The sequence below is a fragment of the Anguilla rostrata genome, chromosome 1, assembly GCF_018555375.3.
Source record: "Anguilla rostrata isolate EN2019 chromosome 1, ASM1855537v3, whole genome shotgun sequence".
In the NCBI taxonomy this organism is placed as follows: Eukaryota; Metazoa; Chordata; class Actinopteri; order Anguilliformes; family Anguillidae; genus Anguilla; species Anguilla rostrata.
In genome coordinates, this window is record NC_057933.1 from 83,300,940 (window position 1) to 83,328,848 (window position 27,909).

General features: G+C 51.3%; 1 protein-coding gene across 1 annotated transcript in view; it reads right to left on the minus strand.

Annotated features, from left to right (window-relative positions):
- Positions 1–222: 222 nt before the first annotated feature.
- kmt2bb (lysine (K)-specific methyltransferase 2Bb) overlaps positions 223–27,909 on the minus strand; it is a 55,222-nt gene continuing 27,535 nt past the window's right edge. The window contains exons 19-37 of the mRNA XM_064323709.1: positions 26,564–26,674; positions 25,993–26,069; positions 25,516–25,745; positions 25,154–25,257; positions 23,436–23,573; positions 19,679–19,837; positions 18,421–18,538; positions 18,098–18,176; positions 17,766–17,926; positions 16,709–16,880; positions 12,884–16,291; positions 12,660–12,767; positions 7,423–7,538; positions 7,187–7,324; positions 6,708–6,960; positions 6,356–6,463; positions 4,268–4,351; positions 3,746–3,875; positions 223–3,400 (exon numbers count right to left, since the gene is read on the minus strand). Coding sequence (XP_064179779.1) covers positions 3,125–3,400; positions 3,746–3,875; positions 4,268–4,351; positions 6,356–6,463; positions 6,708–6,960; positions 7,187–7,324; positions 7,423–7,538; positions 12,660–12,767; positions 12,884–16,291; positions 16,709–16,880; positions 17,766–17,926; positions 18,098–18,176; positions 18,421–18,538; positions 19,679–19,837; positions 23,436–23,573; positions 25,154–25,257; positions 25,516–25,745; positions 25,993–26,069; positions 26,564–26,674 — 5,970 coding nt within the window. The 3' untranslated portion in view covers positions 223–3,124. The remainder of the gene's footprint in view (positions 3,401–3,745; positions 3,876–4,267; positions 4,352–6,355; positions 6,464–6,707; positions 6,961–7,186; positions 7,325–7,422; positions 7,539–12,659; positions 12,768–12,883; positions 16,292–16,708; positions 16,881–17,765; positions 17,927–18,097; positions 18,177–18,420; positions 18,539–19,678; positions 19,838–23,435; positions 23,574–25,153; positions 25,258–25,515; positions 25,746–25,992; positions 26,070–26,563; positions 26,675–27,909) is intronic.

Here is a 27,909-nt window from a genome sequence, read left to right on the forward strand (position 1 = left end):
AATTAGGAGTCATTCAGTCATTCTAACTGTTCTGGACAGCGTAAATTACTGGAAATTGGATTTATCCAATTTAAAGCATTCCTGAGAAATTTAGATTTGACTTCAGGTGGTTTAAACAAGAAAATCTGCTGTTAGAGTACCAGTATAAGTTGGTGTAGAGTATTTGCATTGCTTAGCTGGTTGGTTGGTTCCAAAAGCACAAAGGAACACATACTACATATGCACGTTTGTTCAAACATCTTAACATCTTTATTAAGCAAATAACGTCATAAATAAAAAAAGTGCATAGAAAAATTAAACGGGTTTAGAAATATGTATACAATTATGTACAAACTCAGGTTTTCTTTATACAAGGTAACAAAGCCAAGTTCACCAATGATTAATTTTTATGTCCTTTTTTTATACTTTTTATACTTTAAAATAACCCTGTGTTGGGGGACACAGCTTTTATGACAGTACTGGAGGAATCGTTAACGGTGAAGTCAGGTTAAACTAATGCTTTGCATCCTTCATTGCACACAAAGGCCAGTTCTGCAGGAGAGTCGAAACCCAGCAGTATTTTCGCACTGTATTCCTTTACATCTTTGAGCAACTGAGGTAGAATCCTTGCGAGAACTTGAGAGGGAAGGAGGCTTCGCCAAAGTTTTATTCTGTGTTGTCGTCAGAATGATGGTAAACCAGCGGGACGGAGACGAGCTGGCTAGCAGGGAGAGAGGCTGAGACTGCACTTCCTTTGTGTATCTGCTATATCCTCCATTTTTAGATATTCGTGGTTATCCCATTTTTAGAAGATAAGTCAAACAAACAAACAAAAAAACGGAAGGTATACTAAAAGAAGAACGAGAGGAAAGTTCTAAAATTCAAATGAACCGGCCGTGGGTATGCGTGGGGGTTGGGGGGGGGAGGGGGGGGGTAGCTGGAAGGTTCTCTGCAGAAAACAAGGTCTGCATCTTCCCCCACTCCCCCATCGCACTGTCAAAACAAGGAAGGAAGAAACTTAATCAAAATATAAAATGGTTAAAAAAACTTGGCTCAGCACAATGTCTTTTCTAAAGACCATACTGCCAGATTCCAAGCAAGGGAAAACAAACTTAAAATTGGGTTTGAGTTGGTGTTACCTGGTACCCGGGACGGGAGGGCGCAAACGTCACAAAAACTCCTCCTCCCCCACATCCTACTACACATATTACACTGCCATTATAAAATGAAGACTGCGACATGATCTCTTTTGTGAGGGAGGCAAGGTCAAAGTGTTCAGTTTTTTTTTTTTTTTTGTTTTTGTTATTTATGTCAGGGTGGGTACTTAGAGCTAACTGTACCAGACAGTAAGGTGCCCAAGTGCGTAGTCTGTTCACACCGTAGGGGCTGGTCTTGGAGTAACCCTCTGCTTTATAAAACAAAGACATGAAGTACAGACGTGCCTGCCCAAAAAGGCCTTGCCACGGCGAGCTCCTCAGAAACGCAGAAAAAAACACCGGTACTGACTGAAAGGTAACCCTTTTCGAAGAGAAACAAACTCCTGGTCTTTCCCTCAGCACCGAAATACAAAACGTGAGACAAGGTTCTCATGCAAAACTAATGTGCAAAACTACAGCAAAAAAAATCAAGTCTTTGATTATTACTGCATCATAAGTTATTGATATTACCATGGTTACGGAGACAGCGTAAAGTTCAGCACGACTGAAAAGTCCCGACTAGGGTCAGGTAGTGTTCGCTTACCTAAAAACTAAACGAATCGTTTAAAAAAGACAGCATGAGATTCCGTTCTTACGAGATTGTCTTGAATGTACAATGCTATTCCCACTATCCGTTTGGCTCAGACGAACACGCATGGGTCACACGTTAATTTAGCACCAAGAAAGGCCTTCCAAACGGCCTTGTGAGGAGACGGGAGAGGGACCAGGCAGACATGCCCAAACGCACACCGCACACCAGCAGAATCCACCAGGCAGACATGCCCAAACGCACACCGCACACCAGCAGAATCCACCAGGCAGACATGCCCAAACGCACACCGCACACCAGCAGAATCCACCAGGCAGACATGCCCAAACGCACACCGCACACCAGCAGAATCCACCAGGCAGACATGCCCAAACGCACACCGCACACCAGCAGAATCCACCAGGCAGACATGCCCAAACGCACACCGCACACCAGCAGATTCCACCAGGCAGCCTGCGAGACCGAACGAGCAGAACAAGAGAAACCGAGCCGGACACCGCTGAAAGGAAGCGGCGCAGAGATGGGAGATTAGCAGGGGGACGGACAGGGTAAAATAAAATCGGACTTGAACGGGGGTTCAAAGTGAGGCCCGTGTACGTCCCGTTAATAATGTGCAAGACGAAGGGAGACTCGGGCAGGCATATTTATCCGTGTTGTGGGAAAGTTCAGCCACGGAACACAGTTCCGGAAGCGAGCGGAGGGGCAGCAGCATCTAAAGCATCTGAAGCATGCTCGGGAGTCTCAGAAGAGACACAGCAAGCCGCCACACCCCCCCCCCCCCCCACAGCCACAGGCTGACGAAACCACCACACACTCATTTAGGTGAAGTTCCTGGTAATCTGATGATCTCAACAGATCCACAGGTGCGCTGATAAGAGTAACGTGTAGTCGCTGGTTGTTGTGACTGCTGGTGAAACACAAAAATAGCAACGAAGAAAACAAGATTCTGGTTTCAGCCGGTGTCATCTCCCCTAAGAACTTTCTACTGACTTCCTCCATCCTGCAGTGTATGCGACTACTCCTGCCCCCCACCCCCACCCTGAACCACGGGCCTTTTGCACCAACATCAGGTAAAAAAGGAAGACTTCCCCCGCCCCCACCCCCCTCCAATGCAGACCTGAAAGCCGGTCTGAGAAGCTGGAGGCGTTACAGATGAGTACAGGAAGGAGTGTGCACCTGGACGTGTACGAGCCTCTGTGACCCCGCCCCCAGGCCCCCCAGGACCGCCCCTCCCCCCTCCCTCCCTCCCTCCGCCCTCGCTCGCCCCTCTCCTCTCTCCCCTGAGGAATCCAAGGTTTCTTGGAGACGTCTGCTCTTAGCGTTGTTTCCGCTCCCGCTCTTTCCTCCTCCCGGCGCCCGCCCCGGCCGCGCGCGCGCGAGGGGGGGGGGGGGGCGGGGCCTAGTTGAGGAAGCGGCGGCAGCGGCGGGCCCCGCAGTTGCAGAGCAGCTTGCTGCTGTCGTCCTCGATGGGGAACTTGTAGTCGTAGGTGAGCTCCTCGCCCCGGTAGATCTTGCGCAGGGCGAAGATGACGATGTGCTTCTGGCCCTCCACGTTGATCACGCGCGAGTAGCAGTTGGGCTCGCACGAGTGGTTGATGAAGCGCGCCGCGTTGCCGTGCATGGTGGCGTCCACCACGTCGAAGTCGTCGATGCGGAACATGTAGCAGCCGATGCCCTGGGGGGGGGGGGGGAACGGCGGGTTAGCGGGCACTGGTAACCGAGCAACGGCTTTGCAAACCCCCCCACCCCCACGACCCCCAAACGCCCTGCTCCACCCCCGACCCCCAAACCCCCCCCCCCCCCCCGCTGTTAGACCACCGTCGCACGCTCCTGCTCCACCCCGACGCCCGACCGCTGTTAGGACCACCCTACGCCCTGTCCACCCCCGCGACCCCCGCCCCCCCAGCGGGTCGGCACACGGACGCAGGGCTGAAGCGCGCGGTGGAGGGTTAGGGTTAGGGCTGGGACGCGCGGTGGAGGGTTAGGGTTAGGGTTGGGACGCGCGGTGGAGGCTGCTCACCTTCCCGTCGTAGTACTTCTCCCGCTTGTCCGTCAGCACGGAGCGGATGACGATGCCGGAGTACTCGATCACCATCTCCCCCGCGTCGATGTTCCGCTTGCAGAACAGGCCCCGCCCGTGGATGGCAGACCTGAGAAGCGTGGAAGGGAGGGAGGGGGGAGAGAGAGAGAGAGAGAGAGAGAGAGGGAGAGATCACGTGAGAGATAGAGAGAGGGGGGAGAGATCACATGAGAGATAGAGAGAGATGGGGAGAGAGAGCACGTGAGAGAGAGAGAGAGAGAGAGAGAGAGGATGACGTGGCATCATTGTGGCGATTCTATCATGATGGGTTTAGAAATAGAAACGACAGAATAGAAATAGAATGTCAGACTCTCTCGGCCGGAGACCGAGCTGCCCAGAAAAAGCAGCCATTTTGAGGAGGTGAGCGAGTTCCTGGAGATCCGTGGCATACGGCCATTTTCTGCAGCGAGGGGAGGGAGACTGGAGGAGAGAAGAAGGCGGCTCCTCTCCAGAGACACACACCTGTACACCCCCACCGCCTCCTTCGACGTCCGCTCCAGGTGTCGGAAGCGCATGGCCATGGGCAGCTCCAGGCTGGTGGCGCGTCTGTGGGAGAGGGACAAATCAATTCAGTTCAGTTCAATTCAATTTACTGTCCATTCCAGTATAACAAAAAGTCTTGTTTGCCAGTCTCTCTGGTACAACATAAAAGCATAGTGCAGACACTGACACAGTTAAAACACACACTTTCAAGACAGTTTTAGACGTAAAACACACAAAAACAAAACAAAATAAGTAAATAAAAATAAGAATAGAAAAGAGTTAAAAAAATTAAAAGTTATGTATAAAAAGTGCAAGTGGTCATGGGTAAAAAGTATTGCACAATGTCATAAAAAATTCCCGTTATTGCACAACCCGTGTCCATAGTCAGGCTTAGTACAACCAATCACAACCCTGGCAGAAGGGGTCTGCTCGTAGATGGCTGTTTCTCAGGACCAATCGCTTTACACGGGGGGCGGGTCTCCAGCGCAGCGATGGCGAGTGCAGCACTGGCCTGGACCGTGTACAAACTCCATTAAAATTCAGCAGCCGCATCCAAATAAAAGCCTGGACCTTCTTTTCCCACATTCAGTACGAAGGTTCGCCGAGAAACTAGGCAAGTGATCAACCAGTGACTGTTTTTAGGACAAATCCAAAATCATTTCAGAAAATTCTGAAGACTCACAACAGTGGACTCTTCTGAATTCATTAAAGGAGTAACATGGTGGTTGAATGCGACACTTGCCAGTTGTCTTTAGGCAACAACAAAACAAATGTGCGTAATTTTTTTTATTTAAATGTATTTTAAAACTTATTTTTCGAAGCCTAAATTTCCCACTATAAAAGTTCACCCAAACTGTCTGGGCGTGGTAATGAGAACTGTCAGTTAGCTATGATTGACAGACCGTGCCCCGTTACCATAGCTACCTCCATGATACGTGCACATCTTGGGAGACTGAATTTTCACAAGCTAGTTAACTTAGTATATCAAGTATCGATAGCTAAGTACGTTGACTTATATCCAATAATAAGTTTTGCTAGCTAGCTAGCCAAGTTAAGATAAAACCACAACTATAATGTTCTTATGAAAGCAAACTAGCTAACTAACGTTATCGATAACATTACATTATGAAATCAAACTACATAGCTAGCTAACGTTAGCTAGCTAGCTATAAATGAATATAACCAACCAGATAGTCTAATAGTCCTTAAAAGGCACTCTTATAAGTGAACCTCACGTTAGTCAAATATAATAACTATGGGTCACGATGTACCATGGGCTACTAGTTTTTGTATGTTGCATCTGCACCTCAGGGCTGCTAGTTTTTGTATGTTTGTGTTTTGCACCTCAGGGCTGCTCCTTTTTGCTTTTGTATGTTGCATCTGCACCTCAGGAACACTCCTTTTTGTTTTTGTATGTTGCATCTGCACCTCAGGGCCGAAAGTTTTTGTTTTTGCGTTTTCTTTTTGTTTTTGTGTTTGGCACCTCAGAGCCACCGTAGGTTACTGTACTCGTGACGCACTAAGTTGATAACATTCTCAGCCAGCTGAAAATCGGACGATAAATTTAAAACGCACATTTCTCCAAAAATAAAGAACGGACATATTTCTTCATATGTTTCTTCAATGCCTCTTGTGCAAATAGCACACAAAACCGAGAAAGTGTGAAAACCACCATGTTACTCCTTTAAGGAGCTTAATGGTCATGTGAGTACTTGGAAAGGCTGGTTTCAGCCATACAAAATTCACAATATTGCCCTGAGGAAGAGGGTGCTATGCAGATGTTACCAAACATCTGTAATGCATTACACCATCTACCTCTAAGGCACGTGAAAGTACCTACGCTCAGCACACGCATGCATTTCTCTCTCAAAAGCTTTTAGTTATGCAGCCCACAACAGTTAAAGCTGACTACACCCGTTTCCTTTTAACTTCTCTGGGATGCAAATCAACACACAACGGAAAAAACAGGCACTGCAGCTGTGCTTTTAATGGGGGAGCCGCTCTGCGCACCCGTGCTGCCCCGGGGCGGGCCTCCCCCCGTGTTTGAGACAGCGAAGGGCATCTGACCTAGTGGACTTCAGCGGGACTTCGTCCTCCTCCTCGTCGTACGGGCCGTTGTCAGGCAACTGCCTGTGCTGAGAGGCCAGGAAGTTGAACATGTCAAAGGTGGACTTTCTGTGGAGGAAGAAAAACAGGATGAGACGGCGTGGGCGCCAAGAGCAGCGTGCGGAAACGAGACCGCGAACTGGACTGAGATAAAATGAGAAATAGAGCCAGAAAGAAAACAGTATAAATCCCTGGAAATGCAATGGGGGGTCATTTCTGGGAAACGTGCAGTCTTCTGTTCTGGCACAGGCTTAACGGGCAGATAGTCCTGGATGGCGCCAGGCCCGGCGGGGTGCATCTGAGGCCCGCTCACCTCATGTGGACCTCAGAGCGGGCGCAGCCGCTGGGGTTGACCGGCAGCTCCTCCTCCTGGCTGTCCTGCTTGTGGAAGCGGAAGGTGTGCCGCTGGCAGAGGCTGGCGCCCTCTAGCTGCTCCAGCAGGAACAGCACGGCGTCGTGGAGCATGCCCAGAACGCGCGCCCCGGTCATGCCCGCGAAGGACAGCTGCTTGAGCCGGGCGGCGGCGCGGGCCTCCTGCACGCCGTCGATCACCGCCTGCCACGCCACTGAGGGAGGAGCAGGGAGGGGCATCGTCACGCAGCGTGCCCGCAGGGTACCCCCCCCAACCCCCCCCCCCATATTGTTATTATTAAATCACCCCCATGAGTAACTTCCTTTCCCTTGCGTTAGTCAGAAAACTGCTGGAAACAATTGCTGGGAATGACCATCGCCCTCGCCACGGCCCTCCCTCTCGTGCACGGCCCTCCCCCTCTCGTGCACGCGCGTGCGTACCCTCGATGCTGTCCGCCTCCACGCTGAACCCATCCTCGCTGCTGATCTCGAAGCGCAGGTGCGGCTGCTCCCTGCAGGGGGGGCACTCCTCGTCCAGGTCCGGCGGGGGCATCTCGTCATCCGAGCTGGAAACCGCACCTGACGGGGGCGTAAGCGGGAAAAAAGGGGGGATGAGCGAAACGAGGCGCGTGGGCGAGGCCCGATCCGTGTCTGGAGTTTCGGGCGGTTTGGCCAACCTGAATATTTGTTCCAGTCGGTCAGCGTGCTGCGGCCCACGCCCTCCCAGGCCAGCGGCCGGCTGTAGCCGAGGTCACCTCGGGCAGCCGAGGCCAGCCGGTCCCACGGTCCGGGCCTGCAAGCAAACAAAACCCCACAAACCAGGCTGAAACAACTTCAGAAAACCCGCCAAAAAAACCCCCACAAACCAGGCTGAAACAACTTCAGAAAACCCGCCAAAAAAAACCCCACAAACCAGGCTGAAACAACTTCAGAAAACCCGCCAAAAAACACTGTGAATTCGCTGTGAATTCAACCACAACATTCCGCACTGAAAAATAAGAATAAATACTATTCTTTTTTTATCTATAAAAGTGCTGAGCAGATATATGTATATATACCTTTGCACTAGGTGTCTGACTATTGAGTGGTTCCAACTGTAACAAAGCCCCTTTGTTTTCACACTTGTTTAATGAATAATTTTATTTATTAATTCATTTATTTATTTATTTTTATTTTATTTGTTTATATTTCATTGGAAGCAGCATCATTGGAATTTAAGATTATTCCCTTCAACTGAAGGATATGTTTCTATACATCTTCAATGTAAATAGTTTCTATTTCCAATGCAAAACAGAATCTTTCGATTTATAAAATAGTTTTTCTGTTTCTGATTGTTCAATGTACCCCAATTAAAGGGGGCGGGGATTGGTGGTGGGGTTCAGACAGTTCATAAAACTTAGTTTAGTTAAAAATAAAAAGAGAGAGAGATGAAAAGTACAGTATGAGGATGTGGAAATATATTTCATAATTAATTATATGGCAATATTAAATAAATTTGATTTTGAGGCACGACAAATGCACTGCCAGTGAATATAAGGGTAGAAAATACATTTGCCTGTTTTAACGTGACGGCCGCTTCCTGTCCTCTATCCGAATACAGAGACAGATAATTTTGTTGGTGGAACAGATATAGATACAGATACAGAGACAGATAATGACGTCTCTGCACACCCCTAGCTGGTAATGAGCCTCAGCTTTTCTGTGCTCCTGTCCCCTGCCCATCATACTGCACAGCCACCTCATACTGCAGAAGCGCGGACGGCCAGGGAGGAAGTGAGAGAAACGCGCACCACGCCGTGTCATTAGCGTGACTGGTAGACCCACACTGGAAACATGACATCAAGGGGAATTCCACCCAAATAAATGTGTTTTTATGTGCAAGTTGAATAAGCCTTGCAAAGTAGGTTCCCACACATCTACATGAGACGCACGGCAGCTGGTAACAATACTCCGCTATTATTATGGAGTAACTTCGGCTATGAACATCAGCATCTACGGCCTTTTTCACATCTTTTACATAATCACCAAATCCTCACGGGTGGCGAAAACATACCTGCACTTATAAAACTGTGCGATGATCACAGCCTAAAACACAGCTCACATCATGGGGCATCACTTGTCCTGCCTTCACAATGTTAAATAAACTGGGATTCGTCCGCCTCTAAGTATTCAGGTAGCCATTTTAATCAACCCACGCAACTGATTCTGAATAACAGAACAGGATGTGTCATCACCTGGACCATGGGTCAGGCGAGAGATCACAGCTCCCTATGTGTGGGGGTTTTAAAAAAAAAAAAAAATTTGTTTTTTTTTTAAACTGACATCCTGTGTCAAGTCTACAGTGACAACTAAGAGTGTGGCTCGGGCACGGCTGAAGACACAGAGACATCGCAGAGCTGCTGTGGCTGCTCCGCATCAGAGCTGCTTGCTGTGGCTGCTCGGCATCAGAGCTGCTGTGGCTGCTCGGCGTCAGAGCTGCTGTGGCTGCTCGGCGTCAGAGCTGCTGTGGCTGCTCAGCATCAGAGCTGCTTGCTGTGGCTGCTCGGCATCAGAGCTGCTTGCTGTGGCTGCTCGGCATCAGAGCTGCTTGCTGTGGCTGCTCGGCATCAGAGCTGCTTGCTGTGGCTGCTCCGCATCAGAGCTGCTTGCTGTGGCTGCTCAGCATCAGAGCTGCTTGCTGTGGCTGCTCCGCATCAGAGCTGCTGTGGCTGCTCGGAATCAGAGCTGCTGTGGCTGCTCCGCATCAGAGCTGCTGTGGCTGCTCGGCATCAGAGCTGCTGTGGCTGCTCAGCATCAGAGCTGCTGTGGCTGCTCAGCATCAGAGCTGCCGTGGCTGCTCAGCATCAGAGCTGCTGTGGCTGCTCCGCATCAGAGCTGCTGTGGCTGCTCAGCATCAGAGCTGCTGTGGCTGCTCAGCATCAGAGCTGCTGTGGCTGCTCAGCATCAGAGCTGCTGTGGCTGCTCCGCATCAGAGCTGCTGTGGCTGCTCAGCGTAAGAGCTGCAGTGGCTGCTCAGCATCAGACCTGCCGTGGCTGCTCAGCATCAGAGCTGCCGTGGCTGCTCCGCATCAGACCTGCCGTGGCTGCTCAGCATCAGAGCTGCCGTGGCTGCTCAGCGTAAGCGCTGCCGTGGCTGCTCAGCGTAAGCGCTGCCGTGGCTGCTCAGCGTAAGCGCTGCCGTGGCTGCTCAGCATCAGACCTGCCGTGGCTGCTCAGCATCAGAGCTGCCGTGGCTGCTCGGCATCAGAGCTGCCGTGGCTGCTCGGCATCAGAGCTGCCGTGGCTGCTCGGCGTCAGAGCTGCTGTGGCTGCTCGGCGTTAGAGCTGCTGTGGCTGCATCAGAGCTGCTGTGGCTGCTCAGCATAAGAGCTGCTGTGGCTGCTCAGCATCAGAGCTGCTGTGGCTGCTCAGCATCAGAGCTGCTGTGGCTGCTCAGCATCAGACCTGCTGTGGCTGCTCAGCATCAGAGCTGCTGTGGCTGCTCCGCATCAGAGCTGCCGTGGCTGCTCGGCATCAGAGAAACACTCTGTCCAATCTAACTGATTGTGTGTCAGCCATTAATGAATGGATGAGCAACAACTCCTTAAAGCTAAATGAAAATAGGACTGAGATCCTCCTGGGTGGCCCAAAAAATAAGAGGGATCGTGTTCTTGCTAAACTGGGACATCAGACCTCGCAGACACGACCACAAGTAAGAAACCCCTGTGTCATTTTAAGCCGCGTTTCCACCGCAGGAACTATACCCCGGAACTAGGAACCTTTTGAGGAACTCAGTGCGTTTCCACCGCAGGAACTAGGGTCTAAATTTAGTTCTGGGGGCTTTGTTTTACCCCCCAAAACGTTCCTGCTCGGGGGGTAGTACTTTCCGAAAGTACAGGAACCTTTTGGGTGGAGCTTGCAGCGCTGAACATTTCTGATTGGTCGAGTACTCGTAGCGTTTGTGTTGTATTTATTTTCCGCCATTCCCCGCCATGTTTGAAAATATGCAGCGGCAAACCAATTTATTTTCATAATAACTTCAAATCAAACTTGTATGTTATGCGGCGCAGTAGCCTACTTTTGGTTATAGCCTATCAACGTCTTGGAATTATAACGTGTGCTCTTATGTTCTTTTCTTGCTTTAGTATTCGTTTTATAAAATGCTAAGCATTCGTGCTGGGACAGCATATTACGTAGGCTACCAAAACATTCAAACGGATTAATTCGGTTGCTGAATATTTTCTTCCGGATTTTCTTTGTTAGCCTGTTGTAATTGACTCAAAACGTTTGATACAGTTATGTGAGGTATGCGGTAGTTCTGCATAATTAACATTGGTGATACAGTACAAGCAAACTGGAAATCACCTTCCGCACTTTTTATCCGGGTAAAATAACAGGTTAATTCTAGTAATCTTCCCTTTAGCTTTTTCAGACTGCCGTAATTTTACTCAATTTTACTGCCATTTTTCAATTCCACGAAAAGACCAGGAAGACTATGGACTCATTTATGGTGCATGGTTCGCATCTGGAGGGCACACTTCGCTGCTCGGCTAGCAGTAACTTCGAAGGAAAGCAAACGGTGGCTGTACCACTACTAATTTACATTTTCACGCAAGTCCGAGTTTTCGTTCTATTCTTGTCATTTTGCGATTAGCCTATATGGAATTGACGACGAGAAAGTAATAAAACAGCTAATTGTTTACAACGTGTGCATGTTTTCTGCTGTTAATGAATGTGTTTGAGAGGATATATGAAAATCAATAAATACAAAAGTAACCATATATAGTCATTGTTGGTAACCCGTTGTATATAAGTGGAATAAACCCCTCCGGGCTGTCCCGGTTATTAGAAAATAATGTAGGCTACTTCGGTGGTAGTATGGGGTTACAGAAGAAATCATATGACAGATGGACCGACGACAACGTCAGTGGGCTAATTTGCCTAATCTTCGCGGTACTTTAGACCCCGGTGGAAACGCAGACAACCATTGGCTGAAGGAACCTTTTAGTTCCTGGTAAAGTAGTTCCTGGGATTGAAAGTTCCGGGTAATTTCGGTGGAAACGCGGCTTTAGATTCTGACCTCAATTCTAAAGCCCATTTTAGTTCATTGACCAAAACTGCCTTTTATCATTTGCGCAATACAGGGAAGTTGAGACCTCCGCTCTGCCAGCAAGATGCTGAAAAGCTTGTTCATGCTTTGGTTTCTAGTTGTCTTGGCTACTGTGACTCACTATATACTGGCTTACCAAAAGCAGTCATTGCAAAACTACAGACCATTCAGAACGCTGCTGCCAGGGTTTCAACAAAAACTAAATGACCTCACTCCCTTTTATATCAGACACTCTGTGGTTTTATAGTCCTCCGTGAACCCTGAGATCCTCCACAGCTGCTTGCAAGCTTGTCAGAAAAACCTTTGGGGATGCTACTTTCAGCTACTACACCCCAAAAATATGAAACATATTAGACTTGCTGGCTCAGCAGACAGTTTTAAATGACAGTTTTAAACTCAAAACATACCTTTTTAATACAGCCTATAACTAGAAGTGTCTTTTTAATCTTTTATGATTTTCTTTTCTTATCATTGATTTTATTTTTGTTTTAATCTTTTATGATTATATAATGCACTGTTTTCTTGCTATTTTATAAATAGTAACACTCATTGTTCTTATTTTCTCCCTTCCTCCTTGTGTATTTGTACGGTTTTAAACTTGTGTTTTTGGTGTTTCCGTGTTTGCTACTGAATTGTACAGCACTTTGAGCCTCCCTCTGTGCGTGAAAGGCGCTATATAAATACAGTTCACTCACTCGCTCGCTCGCTCGCCCGCCCGCCCGCCCGCCCCCCCCCCGCCCCCCCACCCACCCACCCAAACCCACCCCACCCACCCTAGCAACCCACCCAAACCCACCCACCCACCGGCCGTGCGCGCTCCCAAACCTTATGCTTTCTGGGTCACCGGGACGCTCCTCCTTCAGTCTGTCCAGGTCCAGCACCCCTTTCACGGTCGGCGTTTTGATGCGAACACCCCCCGCCCTGCTGGGACAGCTGCAAAGACATTCAGCATTACGCACAGGCGCAGACCCGCCCACCCGTTCTGATTGGTGGGCGGGTCTCTCTCGGGCCGCCGGTCACACCCCCACCGCTACGCTCCCTCCACTCACCTGGCGGCGGCGCTGACGGCCTTCCCCGGCGGCGGCTCCTCCACGACACAAGGGGGCTCCACCTCGACGAAGTCGGTCTTGGATTTCTTGGTGGCGATGCGGTCCGACAGCGAGGAGACCCTCTTCATGCGGACCTGGGACCGGGGCCGCGACGTGGCAGGGGTGGGGGGGGCGGCGGCCGGGGATTCGGGTTCGGGGTGGACCGGCGGCAGCACCACGGTACTCAGGGCCCGCACCCTGCTGAGGGCGGGAGGGGCGCGGAAGTGGGAGGCGCCCAGCAAGTGGGCGATCCGGTTGGGGTTGAAGTTGCTGGCCATGGCCTGGTTGATTATGGACTGGGCGCTCTCGTTCCTGCTGGCAGCGTTGAGCGAGGACCTGCCTCGGCCTGCAGGGGGGTGGGGGGCGGGGGCTGGCCGCAGCGACGGATCTGAGCCAGGGACTGCTTTGGTTCTCTTGGTAGTCGGCGTCGCCCTCTTTTTCCTAGGCTTCTTGACGCCAGGCACGGTGTCCTTGGCAGACGCTTTTGGCTTTTTCCCAACGAGGGCGTCGGCAGCAGATACTGCCCCGTTGGTGCTGTAGGCGATGAGGCGGGTGGTGGCGGCGGGAGCGTGGACGATCTGTGGGGACGGTGCGGGGGTCACAGGGCCTGTGGGGGCGGTCATGGCCCCCGCGGCGGCGAGGGTGGCGGACAGCGCGTTACTCTGGAGGAGGCTGGCGATCTGGTTGACGCAGCCGTAGGACGGCGAGTTCGGGCTGGGCAGGTGGAAGGTGTTGCTCTCCGGGTTCTTGACGAAGATCTGGCCCAGGCGGTTGACCAGCAGCACGTGCGGGGTGGAGTCCACGCCCACCTCTCGCACCGTCAGGATGGCGTGACCCGGGACGGCCGGGCTCAGAACGGGCTGCTGCGGCTCGAGGGCTGTCCTGGGCGTGGAGAAGTTGATGGAGATGGTGTGCCCCCTAGAGGCGTCTTTCTGCGACGACGCGGAGCTGTAGCCGTTTATGAGGATGGGGGCAGAAGCAGGCGTCTGCTGGGGCGGGGCGGGGCAGAAAGGCTGGCACTGGGTGGCCTCCCTTACTTGGAAAGTCAGGCCTTCGGCAAAAGTGGTGGTGGAGGGGGAGGAAGACACGATGCTAAAAGTCGTGGATCCCGCGGGGAGCGACGGCGCTGGGAACACCGGCAGTGACACCGTCCCGTAGGGGCCGAGGGGCACCCCGGAGCCCGGCACCATCGACATCACCGTCTCCTGCCGAGCCTGGAAACCAGAGGAAACGTACGCGAGGCCTCCGACAGCAGGGGCAGGAGCAGGAGCGGGAGCGGGAGCAGGAGCAGGAGCGGGAGCGGGAGCAGGAGCGGGAGCAGGAGCAGGAGCGGGAAGCCGCGATTCCACATGAGACAAGGGTGTGCGGAAACTTTCCATGGGCGGCAAAACCGTGGTCCTGTGTGTGGACGGCAGCGGGTCGAGCGTGGCGCCGAGGCTGGGGACCGGCGCTGGTTTGAAGGCAGGCGCGGAGAGCTGCGGCGACGGGCTGACCCGCAGAAGGTCCGTGGGAGCACTGCTGGGATTGGGGACCTCGGTAGGCAGGAAAGGATCTCTCTCCGCGTTCCGGCTCCCATTGACGGGGGCGGGCAAAGCAGGAGTGCCCACCGCAGGCTCCGCCAGACTGTTCAGGTAGACCTCGGTGCCGTCCTTGGCGGAAACGAAGTGCCCGCTGCTGGGGTCCAGGAAGACATCGCTGGGGATCTCCACCGAATCCGCATCCACCGGTGGCTCTTCCTGGACGGTCACCAAGTCGGTCAGAGAGGCGTTCGGGGATGGAAGATCGTGACACTCCTGGACCAGGATCCCCGCAGACATGTCATGTGAGTTTGAGTCGTGCGTCATCAGCATGGCCTGCTCCACCGACCCGTCCGCAAGGCCCCCTCGCGGAACGTAAGACTCCAGGAACCGCGCGGCGGGCTGGTGAAGCTCCGCGAGTCCCTTCTGCAGGACCAGCTCTTCTGCGGAGGCCGCTGCGTCTTCAAACGCCGACACCACGCTGAGCGGCTGCAGGGACCCAGAGCTCGCCTCCAAGTGGCGGTATTCAGCGGAAGGGTCCGCCACCGCGGCCTGCGCTTGAACTCCTGCAGACGTCGCCGCGGCGTCGTGGAGCAGGAAGCCGTGACTGTCGTGCGCGAGGCTGGCGTGCGCTTGCGCGGAATCCTGTACGTTCAGGTTGTCTGGGAACAGGTATTTGAACGGAGCCTCCACGTACGGAGAGGCGCCGTCTCTGCCTACGTTCTCAGACAGTCTGTCCAGGGCGTCGGAGGACGGGCTGGCGAAAGGCATGCAGAGGTCCGGCAGCCCATTACTGCGCCTCTCCTGCTGGGGCGGGTTCTGACTCTGGCTGAGGCCTGAGCTCTTCAGGTTGCGGGCGACATCGCTGGTGGCCATGCCGGCGTCGCTGTCCGTGCCATCGTCCACACCGTCCAGCTGGGGGATGGAGGCAGAGGAGGGGGGCGGGGACGCCTGTGGAGGGGCGGCGCGGGCGACGACGGTGCGGGAGAAGTCAAAGTAGTTCTCCATGTCCTCGTCAGACGAGGTGTTGCCCCACTCCTCCCGCGCCGAGGTGGTGGGGCGAGGCAGGGCCCTGATGTGGGCGGTCCTTCTGGCCTCCCCGTCCTGGTACTCCTCCCCCTCCCCGTCCACCACGATCTGAGCCCCGCAGTGCATGGCCCCGCCCTCGTTCAGCAGCGTGTCGTCGAACTCGAGCTCCGCGTTCAGCACCGAGTCCACGGCCACCTCCGAGTCCACCACGAAGGGCGCGTACGGGAACCCCTGGCCTGAGGCGAGGCGGGAGCCCCTCCCGGAAGAGCCCGTCCCGTTAGCCGAGGCCAGGTCCTTCGGCTCCGGCGAGGCCATGAAGTTGAGCGGCACGTCGGCCGAGTCCGGCTGGCCCAGGTCGAGGCACGGCACCCGGAGCCTGGGAGAGTGGTGCAGGGCGGAGGACGCGGAGAGGCCATCGGGAACGGGCAACGGGGGGCTCCCGAGCCCATCCTGCCAAGAGGGCGGCCGGGGGAAGAACCCTGAGGTAGAGTGGGGCGCCGAAATCCCGGGAACACGCACGGAGGAGGAGGAGGAGGAGGAGGAGGAGCAGGAGGTACTGCGGCCCCCGGCGAGGCGGACCGAGGGAGAGGTCAGCAGGTTTTCAGTAGCACCGAGAGGAAAGAGCGCGGCGGCGACCGGGGACGTTTTGGGGTGCAGGGCCGCCCCCGCGCGCAGGGTGATGGGTCCTGAGGGGGCGCCGTGCGGGGGCGAGGAGATGCGGCAGCGGGGGCCGGAGCTGTGGGAGTGGGGGCTGTGCCGCCGGGGCCGGCGCGTCTCCTCCAGGTCGCTGATGGTCAGGATGTGATGCGACTTAGACGGGGCGGTACCTGCGAGGGACGGGAAGGAAGCCCAATCAGAGCACGGAGAGGTGCCAGACCTTCACCTACAACGGCTGACGTTCACCACAATCAGTCTGACGTCAATACATTTTTCAGCAGTTGGATCGCAGCAATGAGTAACTGGATTTTTGTCCTCCGACTTCCTTAACAACACAATATTTTATATCAGGAATCCTTTTTTAGTATTCTATGCCAACTTCTACTTATAATTTAATTAAGCCGTCCACCTACGTGATATATAATGATCAACAATCACGGACGGAGAACCCGGTCTATAAATGGTATGACCTACGAATGAACTGCCGCCGACGTCCACCGTTAATTTTCTAGTTGAGTTTGGGTAACGACGGAAACAAGGACCTGAGACAGACAGCCTTCAGGAACTGGGGTCCCTGTAAAAGGTACCTGGGGAGGGCAGAGGACGGAACATCCCCCCTGCGGGTCTCCTGGGCTGGGGGTAACTCGGAACTTTGGGTCGAGCCCCTGGGTCCGGTTTGGAGAGGGGTGAGGGGGTGCTGGGGGGTGCCTCGCCCACAGGTAGGGGAGGCGCCTCTGCATTCTGGGTGTCCGCTTCTGGCGGAAAGACGAGACGATAAAAAAGACATGCCAACCATCTCTGCGTTCAGAGATCAACATTTTTCAGGTCTGAGTTTATTGTGATGTTACTGTACATAAACCTGGGGTATTAGTATCTTCATGGGCTATACTGGCCAGTGTGTGGAAAATACTCATTCAGATTTTCCTCTCTGTGATGCTCACATCGGCAGTTATAAAACCTCAAAATGAACACTGCCTAACTGGGCAAGGCTTGACCACACATGGCATCTGCGCAAAGGGGTTAAGAAAGAATAACAGCTATGATCGGCCGTCCTATTTTTGCGCTGGAACCAATTCCATTTTTAGTTCAGCTAGTCAACAAAATGAACTGAAATCCAACTTGCGTGCTGAAAAATAAACGCGAATGGAAAGGAGCTCGGAGCTCCTTCAAACAGAATCTCAAGTCTTTCGTCACAAGGCGACGCAGGAATACTGCGGACAAAATTTAATAAATAAATACATCATGAAATTTATTTGAAATTTGTTTGACATAAATAATTAAATGAATAAATAAATGTGCCACGTTTAATTATGCTCACATTTCATGAGGTATTTATTCATTACGTGACGTATTTATTTACTTTTGTCAGAAATATTCCTCCACACAAGGCCGCCACATTTCCAAGGAAATAAAAATGAGAATACCGTGACTGCTGAGCATAAACCATGTACTCCACCATCTGTATCCAGTTTGTTTACCATTAAATTAAGTGCAGGCACGAATAATGGAATGTTTGAGAAACAACCACAGGACAGATATGCGATCACTCCACATGAGAGCGTTTGGCTGCTGGGAAAGTCGTGCTCATAGAGGAGAGTTTCCAGAAAACCGGGGGCCGGTTGTGTTTGCGGGAGGCTCACCTGAGGGCGGACTGGAGCTGTGGGTGATGGTGCGGTTCTCCCCCTGGTCGGGGGGGGCCTCCACGGGCCTCTCCTGAACGGGAGGCCGCACCTCCCTCACCTTGCAGGTGTACCTGCAGCGCCGGCGTGGGTCCATGGTGCTCCAGTACCAGCGAGAGCACCTGAGGAGTTCAAACAGGAAGGGATGAGTCGGGGGGGGGGGGGGGGGGGAAGGGAAACAAGACTCATTCATAAAACCAAAACACCCCTAATACTGGGTAAACCTGAAAGAGTGACAAGGGCTGACATCACCATGTGGTCATACTGAAAACACCGGTTGCTGAAACACTTACTGGTAACCCACAGGGAAGAGCTTCCCTTGACTGGCCGAAAGCTCGGTCAGCACCCCCAGCCGGTCAATCTGCAATGAGCCTGGACACAGAATATGAGGGGGGGGGGGGGGGAGAGAGAGGGGAGAGAGGGGGGGGGGGGGGGAGAGGGAGCGAGAGAGGGGGGGGAGAGGAGGGGAGAGAGAGAGGGGGGGGGGAGAGGGAGAGTAAAGAGTAGCCCCGACTGCATGAAATAAATCTGATTCATGTAGGGAAAGGGGAGGATGAATCTGTAGGAATCTGGGCGCACGCCGGCCCAGCGAGGATGGAAACCAGCGGCCGCTCACCTATCATCATGTGAATGGACTCCGGCTCCAGACCGGTCAAGAACTTCCTGCGGAGGCTGATCCCTTCAAAGTCCACATACACCCTCCGCAGGACTTCAAACCCTTGCCCAGTGACCATCTGTAAAAGGAGGGGGGAGATCACGTCAGAAACGCATTCCAGAGCACACTAGAACACCCAAGGCGGTCACCCAAAGTTGTGTAATGCGATACTGCGCATTACACAACATTCAAAAATGCTGTCATCAAAGACACAAACCAGCTTGTCCATGAATTTAGCCAAATACGTGTAGTTAGTAACATGAAGAGCAGGACACCAGTAAATAAGTTGTAGTCATTTCCTATTTAACCTGATAGGCACACACAAGACGGCAAGTTATTCCGAGATGATTTCATTTTCACTCTTCATTTAGGGCGTTTAACAATCGGACACACAACAGACTTCCTCAGATGTTTTTGTTTTCTGAAAGACCGACACTATCCACAGCACCTTCCTGCTTTCACCTCCATTCAGCAAAATAAATATCTACTCCTACCCCATTCTGCCTGAAGCCCCTCAGGTGCCATGTCAATAAATATGACTAAACACACGCTATACACGCGTTAAAGGTGACATACCTACACTTTCATTTTTTAAAAATGCATTCTATATTTGTTTTCAGTGTTCGGTTGTGGCATGCCAGTGCAGGGCTAAAAACGATGCTGTTGTGTGTCTAGTGTTGAGTTCTTCAGGAAACCGGCTTTTGACCAGCTCCCCATAAGTAGTAATCCAGAACAGTAGCCCTGGTTTATTTCGGTCCCTTGGCTGCATCACTGTCTGATGTCTGTTTCTGAGTACTCAGTAATTACTCTGCAAGGCGCTGTAGTATCGTGGTTAAGTAGCTCGCTTGTAACCAAGAGATTGCAGGTTCAAATTCGCTGAGTCACAGTGTCGCTGTGCTCTTGGTGACTATAACTCAGCCACTTCGCAGGGGGCGCCATGAAACGTTCTCACCTGGGGCCCCAACACCCCAGACACAGACAATCCTATGTTCTAATATTTTTTTGGTCAGTCAGGGCCCTTCCCAGACAGCAAGTGACTCCGGGCCAGATCTGCGCAACTTCAGGAGAGAATCGGTGCAGACCCAGCCCGGAGTCGCTTGCCACGTGGGGCTGCAACCGTCCTACCTCCCCACCCCCCACCCCCCCACCACCGCATGGTGCCCCCGCGGCGAACAGTCATTCCAGAGCAGAGCTGCCTCTCCTTTTTCCCGCCCCTCACCTTTCCGCTGATGAGGTCCCTGTGCTTGTGGCAGAAGACCTTCTTGTCGTCCTGGAAGACGCAGCTGCGGGTGCGGGCGCACATGAAGTGGTAGTTGCTCTGGCAGGAGGTCAGGCAGCAGCCCACCGTGGCGCCAGTCTGGTTACACCGCTCGCAGCGCTGAGGGAGAGGAGGAGACGGGTCAGAGGAAGGGCACGCAGACAGGGGGCGGAAGGGCAGACGGAGAGGACGGTGGGCGAACGCAGAAGGGGGGGATGAAAGTGCAAACACACTGCGATACCCTGGCGCAGGGTTCACCCGTACTACAAGAAAGATACGGAGGCTCTGGAAAATGATCAGAGAAGAGCAACCAGCTGCTCGTCCAGGCTACGGTGACCTCTCGCCTTGATTACTGCAACTCTCTCCATGCAAGCCTGTCAGCTTGTGCCATACAGCCACTACAGATGATTCAGAATGCCGCTGCCCGACTCATCGACAACCTTCCCAAATTCTCCCACATCACTCCTCTGCTGCGATCACTCCACTGGCTACCGGTCGCTGCCAGGATCCGGTTCAAAGCCCTGACCCTTGCCTACACTGCTGCCAACAGGACAGCCCCCATCTATTTGCAGGACATGATTCGATCCTATGTCCCTGTTCGACCACTCCGCTCTGCGGCAGCAGGGCGCCATGTAACCCCTCCCACCCGACCAAAGGAATCACAGAGCTTCTCCACCCTAGCTCCCCAGTGGTGGAACAAACTCCCCGTCTCTCTCCGAACCTCCCCCTCACTACCCATCTTCCGACGTGGCCTGAAGACTCATCTCTTCCGACTATACCTAGACTAACCACCACCACGCTGAATATTTCACTCTAAATCCCAACCCCCCTTTTTCATGACACTTGTTACATGTTGCCCCATCCCAGCACTTTTTGGTAATTTGTATTTGTCCTAATACTGTAGCTTATTCTTCTGCCTAGTTGGCTTTGCAGAGGTTAGGTCTGATTAGTGTTGACTGTGTGAACTAAACTGTGTTCTTGGCTAGAAATATCTGTACAAAATAAGTATTGTATCTTACTGAACCTGTGTTTAGCAGTTGTCTATGACCATGAAATGCACTTTTTGTACGTCGCTTTGGATAAAAGTGTCTGCCAAATAAATGTAATGTAATGTAACCAAAATGATTCCTGGTATGAAAGATAGTCAAAGGAGACTCAGGGGTGATTTGATTGAGACTTCTAAATTCATAAAGGTGGTCAACAAAGTGAACTACAAGAGATTCTTTAGAGTTCTGCTAGTACAACGGGGAAATTAGCGAAACGAGGTAAATTCCGTAGAGACATTAGGAAGCATTTTTTCCACACAGAGAGCAGCCCATGTGTGGAACAGCCTGCTGGGTCATGTAGTATAGGCAGAAACTCTGGGGATTTTTCAGACCAGGCTTGATACAGTGTTAGATACTATCGAGTCTGCATGTAATCAGAGCACTAATTTAGGTCCTGTCCACACGTTTTTTTCCTCCATTTTGGCCTCCCGTCCACACGAAAACGGTGTTTTAGGTCACCGAAAACACCTTCCAAGGTGGAGATTTTTCAAAACTCCGGTTTCTCTGTCTTCGCGTGGACAAGAAAAACGGAGCTTTATGAAAACGCTGACGTCATGACGTCAACTCGCGCATCTGTTACCATGGCAATTGGTGTATTGCGCATAAGGCAATCGTTTTAGCGTTCTCCTGTGGACGCAAATTTTTTTTTAAACGCCGGTCGTGTGGATATGACTATTTATTTATTTATTTATTTTATTTTATTTTATTTTTTTAACGGAGAGGGAAAAAACTATGTTTTCCGAAAAATCCGCATACGTGCGGACAGGGCCTTAGTCAGGATAATGGCGAGCGTGGTTTGGCTGAATGGCCTATTCGGCCTGGTACGCACTGACCAGACACAAACCAGCTGCTTGCCATTGCTCTGCATTTAAGTGGCCAATTAGAGGCAGCTGGGTGGCTGGGTGGCTCAGCCGGGTAAGGCGGCGTGCTGTTTCTAACCCAGGCCTTGTCAGTGTCGACAGCGGGCGGCAGCCTTATAGGGTGACGTGCACTTGGCAAACGCACGGTCCAGGAGGGAAGCGGTCGATCATCGTTTTATCGCTCCCTCCCTACCTCCAGTTGGCCAAGGAAACCCGGGCCCGCATGCCTAACCACTCACGAGATGTCTCTGTCCGAAAACACTCTGCGTGAACTTGGCTGAGGGGTGTGTGGCGTGAAAAGAAACTGGCTGGGACCCCACATATTTCAGGAAGAGAACCGCAGATGTCTACGCTCTCCTGAACCGACACCAAGCGGGGATGGCGTTTGAATGAAGCCGCAAATAGTTAAATTAAATCGGCACTACAATGGGAATTGGACAAAAAAAATGGGAGTTCAGCCCCCCATTGGGCACCAATATTAAATAAATAACGTTAAAAAAATTAACATAGTATAATATTGACATAGTAATGCAGCCTATTACATTAGTCACACCAACTCTTAAGAGGATGGGGACAGAATTCCCCAGAAAGCCCTGCAGTCCCCGGGACCTGTGCCAGACCCTCCCGTGCAAACAGCTTGAGGAGCGAAGACTGCGGGATTCTTGGCTCTGCAGAAGAGGACGTAGACCTTGAAGCATCAGTCTAGACTTCTTCCGTTCAGTTATTTATAAGATGAAACATTGCTATCAGATAAAAAAAATAATGCAAAAAAATTGTCACACAATGCAGTACAGTACCTAAATGTGTAATAATTAACTCTTGTGTGTATTTCTATACTCTGTACTCTGGTATGTTTTCTTGTATGAGGATGGGACGACATGAAAACAATTTTCATTGTTGCACGCTGGCCGAGATTACTGAAGGTTAAAGTTGCGCGGGAGTCTATTTGCGTACGTCTGCCCTGGCTGCTAAGCACCAATCGTATTCCCCTTTACGATAGCTGGGTGGCTGCATGCATAGACATATGTACATAAATGCCGCATTGGCCTTTGGATCGTACGTCAACATCGCCGCCATATTGGTCCAGGCAAGACTGGCCTGTAAACAAATAGAAGTAAACGGGGGAGCTGCGGTTTTTCTGGATATAAAGCACTATAATGTTTACATTTCTCAACCGATTTCAATGAGTCGTTTTTATATTCAAGCGTTTATGATCTACGTGGAGTACAAAAAAAGTTTTATCTCCAGTTACTTAGAATCTCGATAGTTAGGCTATAATCGCTGCTAGACGCTCAAGAGAGGAGTGTGTATCAACGGTTTACATGAACTGAATTACTTACGTGGTGGAAGACAATTCATTGTCATAAGGAATTGCTACAGTTAATTTTAACCTGGCAAGCTGGCGAGAAAGTAATAAACGCATTGCTAGCTAACTTGAGTAGGATTGTAAGCATCAAATATCCTTGATTGTAAGGCTAGCTTTGCTTGTTAGCTGCCTACCAATGTTTTCTTGCAAGTCGTGTTTTGATTTTGAACGAATTAAACTGAAAACCACAACAATTTTAACCTGGCAAGCTGGCTAGAAAGTAATGAATGTATTATAAATTTTAGCTGAAACGTTTTTCATTTGAACAAGCTTGATTTCTTGCCATTTGCTTGCCAGCTAACATAGGATTCTTCCGTTTAGTTATTTGAAGTTGCGCGGGAGTCTATTTGCGTACGTCTGCCCTGGCTGCTGAGCCCCAATCGTATTCCCCCTTTACGATAGCTGGGCGGCTGCAGGCCCGGTGCTGGGATGACTGACTGACTGACCATGAGGCGCCCCCTGGTGACAGCGCTGTGCACGTGCATGAGGGAGCCGTTCTCTTCCTCGAACACCTCCGCGGACCACATGGAGCAGTTGACGTGGGCCCACTCGTTCTGTCCCAAGTACAGCAACCTGCCCGCATCCTGCAAGGAAGGGGGGAGGGGGAGGGAGGGAGAGAAAGAGAGTGTATGTAATGCACCCATTACACCTGTGACGATTTCAGACACACAAGGTTCGAATAAAAACTTTTGGCTCTGTGCTGAACAACATGAAGAAGCTGAAAGGACCTTTCACTGAGGGAAACCATCAAACCTCCCGGACGACAACGAAACGGTCAACTGCCAACCGCCAACCTTCAACTGTCAACTGCCCTTCTAAAAACTTTCTAAAAAAGCTGTGTTCAGAAACAAAGGCCACAGGCTTTGGCAAAGCAAATAACAGAAAAATTAAGCAATCCTGAAATGTGACCCCAGTGAGAGTAATTCATAATTCTCCGTATTTCGATTGTTGGTTCCCATGAAATCAGACAAAACAAAATGTTCCAACCCAGTGCCAACCCTGCTAATGTGCAAACTAACAGCCGCTCAATCGTCTGTGGATTCGTTTCAGTCGTACAATTACATCCCAAAATCTTTTCCCGAGAATACGCAGAAGAAAGTGTTCCAGCAACAAAAGAAATATCCTACAAGCCCAACTAAACCGCGCAACCAAAGTATGCCGGCCAATTACGGACGGCTGCTTTAAATTGGCCCACAGGAATTACACACACTTTACTCAGAGAACCTTCCCACGATGCTGAAGCTGTCCTCGTCTGACATCACAGGCCTCCTGCCACAGTTCATTTCAGGCTAAGAGGAAGTAACTCTACATCACTTTTTTTATTTATAAATCTGTAGACATGTGTATACGCCTACTTCAATGAAAAAATGTCATCAATGGGCCATTAGCTGTCTTCAAAGGTTCACGCGGGCTAAACTCCTCAGACCGCATCTTGGCTCCTTTCCCACCCTCGCCCCCACCCCATAACACAATGTTTATTTGGGCTTAATTTACTCATAAGTGTACTTGGGGTGATGTTGGGGTTAGCACTGTTAACGTGCACTATTGCTCTAGTGATGATGCATCCATGCTGTTAGCCAGGTCCGATCCATGGCCCGTAGTCATCAGGAGAACGCACTAGAGCTTCTCCCTACACTGCGAGTCCTCGTGGATTAAATAAAAGTGCACGAAGGACCAAATGGCGACGATCCACACCTGGATGTTCCAGGAAGTTTGAGAGAAAAACATCCATGAAAGAAGTGGAATGATCAAGAGGTTGGCAGTGACAGGAACAAACACACTCAGTCCCCCTCAGCCCCCCCCACCAACAGGACCGAGGCTGATAACCAATTATGTAGGAAAGTGGTGTAGTAAGAGGTTATGACGTGGTTATAGTAAGCCAGAGCCTTACTCCATGCATCCTCACTCTAGGCCACCTCAGATAACCGTTTCCACGGCATGTTGATCGCAGATGTTTTTTTGTTTTTTTTTTGTCTTCTACTTTACTTTACCCCCAATACTGTAATGTTCATGAAATTCAGTTCAGTGTAAATGTAAAATCGTACGTGGGTAGCTACCCCCAACAAGTAAACCAAGAGGGCCAAGTCAGTTGCAGCAAAACTGACTTAAGAGCGAACCTAAAGCTGCCAGCGCTTTCTCAGACCCGAGCAAGGGCGGCACTCACATTGGCTTTGGCATCCCCGTACTTCTGACACAAGGCGCACTGCCTCTCGTCTTCCTTGGACCAGCCGGTGTCCAGATCAGCTTTTGAAGGTCGCCCCTTCTTTCCTAGAGGACGATGAACACAACACCATGCGTGAGCGTCTCGCCAGTCAGTCTGCGGCACGGAGCCGTGAGAACGCGGCTCGCGAGCCAGCTTCAGCTGAGCCTTCCCACAGCTTTGGAAGCGAGGCCAGGGTGCACAGTCACGTTATCGGCCTACTTCCAAGTCAGTCTGGTTTTAAGGAATCCCAGACGGAACCACAAGTCGCCACTCGGGGCCTCAGGGGGAGGCTGCCGAGGGGGAGGCCTCAGGCTCGCGGTTACCTTTCATTTTTAGCCGAAAGCTCTTGTTCTTGGGGTAGCCGACGGCCGGTTTTCGGGACACGGGGGTGGCCACGTGAGGCCCCTCTTCCGTCTTGAACTCGGGGACCCCGTCGTCGTCGTCCCCCCGGTGGGGTCCAGCGGGGGCCTCGGCGCCCTGCCCCTCCCGCTCCCGAAACTGGGCGTACAGATGCTCGGAGGAGGGGGGCAGGACGGCGTTGGGAAGCATCCCGCTAGTGGCAGGAGGGGAAGGAGACGGACAGATTACACACAGGATACAGTCAGGCATCAGTGAGCATTTAACTACGCACACACAAAATGTTTCAGTTTGACCTCATTTAGCTTTAAAAACAAAACGGACAAATTATACATGACATTCAAGTGTTTTTAAGGTCAGTTAGGTTTTCGAAGGTCCAAAGGAAGGTTGTTTCTGGACAGTTTCCAGTTTTTGCAGTCGATTCGGACAGCTGGGTTTCTTACACTGGCAGTTCCTTGGACCGCGGATCCCAGACCTTGGGGTCTTGGCTATTAAACCAGCAGAAAACCTCCTCCAGCAACTGCAGAGAAAAAGGTTTGCGGGGTAGAACATGATCAAATAAACAAAAAGCAAAAAAGCTAGTCGTTTAATTTCCTTTCAGGAAATTAAAAATCAATGCTGAACAACAGGGACATGAAATAAAAAATATACTGAGAAATTTACTCAAGAGTGTGTGTGTGTGTGTGCGTCTTTCACTTGTGTCTTGTGTATCACCATGGGTATGAACGCCTGTGTGTGTGTGTCCTGGGTGTCTTTGTCCTTCTCTGAGCCACCCTGTATATGAAAGCGTGTACGTGTGTGTGTGTGTGTGTGTGTGTGTGTGTGTATGTACGATACCTTTAGGTATTAGGATCTGCACATGTGTATGTGTGTGCATGTGTGTGTGTGTGCGTGCGCGTGTGTGCAATACCTTTAAGTAGTAGGATCTGCGCGTGTGTATGCGAGACCTTTAAGTAGTAGGATCTGCACGTGTGCGAGTGTGAGTGTGCGTGCGTGTGTGCGCGGGCGCCATACCTTTAAGTAGTAGGATCTGGCCAATGCAGTGGGCCTCTGGTCTTCGGGGAGAGACTCCTCCTCCTCCAGCTGTTTCCGCACAACCTGGACCACGTCCTCGTGGAATGATTTCTGATGAAAGGAACAGCGCGTTAAAAAACGATCCGACCTGGTTCTCAGAGCTGTGCCTCGTAAATGCACCCCTTCAGCTGGAGCGAATGACCATCAAAGAAGGCCAACTGCAGTCCATGCAGTTCTGCCCACATGGGTTATGTATGAATACAAAAAACCAACCTGCTTTTAACGGTCAAGTACACTGTTTCAAAGAAGAAGTCCTTGAGCTGGAGGACACTTACCGGAGTGCAGAATCAGAGCTAATACTACCCGGCACAAAGAGAGGTCGAGCTGGAACAAAATGCCCAAGCCAAGCTTGCGTCAATCACTCATAAACATGGAAATCAGCAGCCATTTCAACTGCCTACAGATAGGAATACATCAACAGCGTCCATCTTGGTGGCGAAAGCGGGGACGCTCCCCTCGTTCACCATTTTTAAAAAGCTGCTTTTCCACTCGACTTGTCAATGGAAGGGAGAAAAAAAATGCAAGGGAAAAAGATCTGGTGGGCTAGAAGGCCTTTCCACGTTGGGCGGACTGGAGTGTGAGGTGTGTTATAAAATGCAGTAAGAGGGCCCATTTTGAGCAATCTCTTCGAAGCGCTCCAGTCCACCAAACGTGGAAAGATGCTCTACTCCACCAAACACGGAAAGATGCTCTAGTACACCAAACACGGAAAGATGCTCTAGTACACCAAACACGGAAAGATGCTCTAGTACACCAAACACGGAAAGATGCTCTAGTACACCAAACACGGAAAGATGCTCCAGTCCACCAAACGTGGAAAGATGCTCTACTCCACCAAACACGGAAAGATGCTCTAGTACACCAAACACGGAAAGATGCTCTAGTACACCAAACACGGAAAGATGCTCTACTCCACCAAACGCGGAAAGATGCTCTAGTACACCAAACACGGAAAGATGCTCTAGTACACCAAACACGGAAAGATGCTCTAGTACACCAAACGTGGAAAGATGCTCTAGTACACCAAACACGGAAAGATGCTCTACTCCACCAAACACGGAAAGATGCTCTAGTACACCAAACACGGAAAGATGCTCTAGTACACCAAACACGGAAAGATGCTCTAGTACACCAAACACGGAAAGATGCTCCAGTCCACCAAACGTGGAAAGATGCTCTACTCCACCAAACGTGGAAAGATGCTCTACTCCACCAAACACGGAAAGATGCTCTACTCCACCAAACGTGGAAAGATGCTCTACTCCACCAAACACGGAAAGATGCTC